The sequence below is a fragment of the Bidens hawaiensis genome, unplaced genomic scaffold (assembly GCF_021521415.1).
Source record: "Bidens hawaiensis isolate Kalapana, Puna unplaced genomic scaffold, B.hawaiensis_p1.1 tig00001575_1, whole genome shotgun sequence".
Taxonomy (NCBI): domain Eukaryota; kingdom Viridiplantae; phylum Streptophyta; class Magnoliopsida; order Asterales; family Asteraceae; genus Bidens; species Bidens hawaiensis.
The window spans coordinates 1,496,671-1,501,369 of NW_027491088.1; the positions used below are offsets into that span (position 1 = coordinate 1,496,671).

The 4,699-nt window shown below is 33.1% G+C and overlaps 1 protein-coding gene across 1 annotated transcript; it reads left to right on the forward strand.

Moving 5' to 3' along the window:
- Window positions 1-255: 255 nt before the first annotated feature.
- On the forward strand, window positions 256-2,190 carry LOC143585495 (high mobility group B protein 3-like). Its single transcript, XM_077067272.1, has 7 exons — window positions 256-485; window positions 1,108-1,215; window positions 1,317-1,374; window positions 1,492-1,536; window positions 1,656-1,736; window positions 1,826-1,906; window positions 2,019-2,190. The coding sequence occupies exons 1-6, from the start codon at window positions 433-435 to the stop codon at window positions 1,904-1,906; spliced, it is 426 nt and encodes a 141-aa protein (XP_076923387.1). The 5' UTR covers window positions 256-432; the 3' UTR covers window positions 2,019-2,190.
- The last annotated feature ends 2,509 nt before the right edge of the window (window positions 2,191-4,699 follow it).

Below are 4,699 nucleotides of genomic sequence, written 5' to 3' on the forward strand. Positions count from 1 at the left end.
AAGAAAATCATATCTAGTATTTAAAATCAAATTAGTATATTACACCATTTCACGTTCGCTATAACATAAACTGAAATAATTTCTCAATATCTACAAACTATGAATCATTATATTTTGAGTCTTTTAAAAAACTCGAAAAAGAACTTTAATGTTTTTTTTTTTTCGAAAAAAGAGTTTTAACGAAAATAGTTTGTTTGTGTGAAATACTGAAATTTGTAAAAATCTATCAACAAAAGGAAACAAACAAATAAATATACAAAATATCGACGTGGCACTCAGCAATTTGACAATGACGTGCAACAAAAAAAGCTAACTAATTCTCCCGCCAAAAAGCTCGAACCTCGCTATATATCAGTCACGTCTATTCATCCTTCTCTCACAATTCATACACACACACTTATCAGATCTCAGTCTCCAGAAGTTGAACAGAAAATGAGAGGACCGAAGATCACCGCTACCGTTGCTCAGAAGAAGCTCATTACCGAGTAATATTCTGCATCTCTCTCTTCTATTTCGTTTATCATCTCGTAGTTTAACTGATTCTAGATCTGATATATGAACATAACCGTTTATTATCTATCGTTACGAGCATTTTCCGTTAGATTTCGTAACGTTTTGTTATTGTAATTGATGTGCGAACGTAGATCTAACTTCTAAAGCTGTTAATCGCTCTCTGTTTTCGATTATGCTTGCGAATGTTTGTATCTTATTGATACGTTGTTTAATTAATTCTGTTACGAGCATTTTCAGTCGAATTTTGTACCGTTTTGCTCTGGTTATTTATGTACGAACGTAGATCTAAGCTGTTATTAAATGTTAATTACTCTCTGTTTTCAATTATGTTCGAGAATGCTTATATCTGATTGATGCGGTGTTTAATTACTTAAGTTTCGAGTATTTTCGTTCGAATTAGTTAATAATTCTCCTGATAGATTATGTGAAATTGAATATATGTGTTGTTAATTGCTGTCTGTTTTGTAACAGTTTGAGGATTATTATCTCTACTTAATTCGTTGTTTAATTGCTTCTGTATTGAGTATTTTCCGTCAAATTACGTCAAATTTCGATAGTGTTTGATTGATGCGTTTGATTTCCGTATCGTTACAGCACAACGAAGAAGTCGAAGGTTGAGAAGAGTGTAGCTAAGAAGGAGAAAGCCTCGAAGAAAGATTCCGGTGCACCGAAGCGTCCGCCGAGTGCGTTCTTCGTCTTCATGTAAGTACGACTTGAATCGAGCATCCAGATCTATAAGTTATATGAACAGATTGATTTGCTTATTGTTTGGATAACTTACGGTGTGTGTTCTGATATCACAGGGAGCAATTCAGGAAGGATTACAAGGAGAATTTTCCTGATAACAAATCAATCGCTGTTGTACGTTTTCAATTTTCATATTTAATCAATAACTTCTATATGATCTGATGAATAGAATTTGTTAAGAGGTTAATTTAGATATCGGATTGATTAGGTTTGGTGTTTAATTCATTACAGGTTGCTAAGGAAGGTGGAGCTAAGTGGAAGTCTATGTCAGAAAGTGTAAGATCTGTTCATAAAATTGAATCATATTATCAGATCTAATCTTCCGTTGATTGATTTTATTCATTTAAAGCACTCGTCTAACGATTGATGCGTTTATTCTGCGTTTTTGTGTGTAGGAGAAGGCTCCTTATGTGGCTATGGCAGCAACGAAGAAAGCTGAGTATGGAATTGCAGTGAAACAGCACAATGATGATCTGGTAATAATTCATAATCTCGTTTTTTCAATTTTATTTAACAAACTCTTAACTGAACTTATTAAATCGATTTTGTGATTGTGCATAATTAGATTGAAAAGGAGAAATCCGCATCAACTTCAAAATCGTCATCGGAGGTTAGCGATGATGTGGAGCAGGAGGCTACCTCTTAGGTAAGTTAATTCAAAATTTACTCTGATTAATCAGTATATTTTACAGTAGTTTAATCATTTATGTTCATAGTGATGAGTTCTGATCAATTTTATTGTCCATAATTATTTGCAGATTGGTGAGGCTCTAGAACTTAACATGAAGAAAGTATTAAGGCAGATATTATGTTAGTATTGAAGCAGATAGTATGTTAGTATTGAAGCAGATATTATGGTATGGATGCATTATAGCAGATATTATGGTAGAATAAAGTTGTTACTAATGTAAGTTGTGGATGATGATTTTGCTTATGCATTTTATGAAATTAGTACTTTCAAGTTGCTTCCTATGGTCCATCAGATATTTACTTTGGAAGGATAATAGATAAACTTCATGTTATCACCTGAGCTTATTCACAAAAATATCAGTTTCAAAATGTTCAAAATCTCTAAGTTGGGGGACTATTTTTCATAGATAACTTTGGGGCATTATTTGAAACTTGTGATTTAATATTCAGTCATACATATCATATTTCATTTCTTTTTAAACCAAACTAATGCATATATATTAAATTGAGTAAACTGCTTTTATATGAATTTATATTTTCTATATAAAATTGATTAAGACCTAAGTTTTAATTTCATGATATCTTAAATAATTCAAGGCTGTTTTAGAAATACTATTTGATGATATGGGGAATGCACGAAAAAAAAAAGGATAAAAAATATAGTAATTAATAATCAATAATAATTTAGGGCACTGTTCATTTGATCAAAAAGCATGCTATACATTACTTCCTAAAATAAAACATGCTATACACGCCCACGACTCAACGAGCGCACGACCAACCGATGATTGAGTGTAGTCGTCAACCGTCACGGTGCATAAATGCATAGTGCATATGACAAATGGACAAATGGTTTCTCAACTGTATACGTGGCAGTTTATAGCTTTTTACTATGCAGTTATTTTATTTTAGGCAATAAAAAATCAACGAATGAAATAGGAAAAATACTTTAACTAAAATCATAATTTTGAAAATGTAAAAAGTAAAAAAAAAAAAAACTAATAATTATGCGTGTCGATATATAATGAATGGGACACACATATAAATATTAAATACTTATCATTTTAAAGTAAAATTTAATTAACTTGGAGGAATCTATAGCACACCCGGGTTTTAGTCCACTGTGTGTTACGTCATAAAGTTATTCTCTTGTGGTGGCACAACGAATGTCAAGTGGTAGCCGGCAGTACGACTTTCCAAGAGAACGCCCAAACCAAACTCTGAAGTCAGCGTGGACCCGGTTAAGACAATATAGCCTGATCAGAGTGGGCAATGTGTCTCTTCATTTAGAGAGTATAGTGACCTAACACGCAAGAAAATCATCAGTCTAAAAATGAGGAGTGCGGTTAATGTGGGTGCCATATGTAAAAAGTTGTGGTTATGTGCATTGTTAAAGCTTATTGACATACGCATGGGATTTGGGTAATTGCTTGCTAAGGATTAATATGAGTAAATGAGTGAAAATGTGAAATGTTGTATCACATTCACATAAGGTATGGTTTATGACAATGATAAATGCATTATAAACGGGAATGAGTAACGTGATGACTTATGTGATAATATTGCATATGAATATATACTTGTGGGGTTACTAATAGAAATAATGAAGTTCCTATGTGGTTTTTGTGGAGCTAAGCTTTGTGTGTATGGTCGTGATTATTGGATTTTGAGCATGTGAATGTTGTACATGGATAATGATTGTATGGTTTTGTTATGGTGTGAATGATGACATGACTATATGTTCGCACAAAAGAGAATGGTAATGTTTTATATTATGAAAAAGGTCGAAAATATGATGTGGTTGATAAAGTGACAATTAATCACAGGTTTATGGTAAGGTATGAAGGATGGAAATTTTGTCTTGATTAGTTAAGTGTAGTGTTGATTTGGACGTGTATGGGATTGGTGACTACTACAAACCGGTTCAAATGTTGTTGGCAAAGAAAGACCATTGCTTTAATGGTAACAAGTATTTTGGCCCCGTGTTGCCTGGGCGACCGATTTGAGAAGTCACCGACAGCTGGTAATCGATAAAGACAACACGACTTGGTTCCAGGTTGGAAGACGACAACTGTAATCATAATTCATAGGCTCCACAATCATTTCTTGTGACTATTTCTTGACTATGGAGTACATAAGCTACTAATCAATTATTGTTAAACATAGAAGAATACAGTTGACAAAATTCATAAAAAATATGTCTTACAAACATTCTTGTGCTAAAGTTGAATCCACTTTGATATAAACTGTGAACTAAAAGAAAGTTGTTTTTCTAACAATAGATTACAAAAAGATAAAAGAGACTCAATTTCCGAATTTGACCCACAGAACACATGTTATACATGTATATATGTATGTATCAAAAAAACGGCCACAATTTCCGAATTTGAACCTAGGAACAATAGACTTTCATCGTTATAGGCTCAAATACATAATCATCATCGCCCTTAATAAGCAGATGAAGCCAAAATCTGGTGTAAAGCCACTGACAAAACACCGACCAACAATTATGAGTGTCAACAATAGACCTGAGTTGGAACCATAACCGCCAGCTGCCACAAAGAGACCATAGCGGGAACATGGCAACAATAACCAAAGAAAACATATATATATATATATATATATATATATATATATATATATATATATGCACTCCCCTAGCCACTAAGTATTTCGATTTGGAACCCGACAACGACAGACATTAATCATTGTAGGCTCAGATACATAATCATCATCGCCTTTAGCAAGC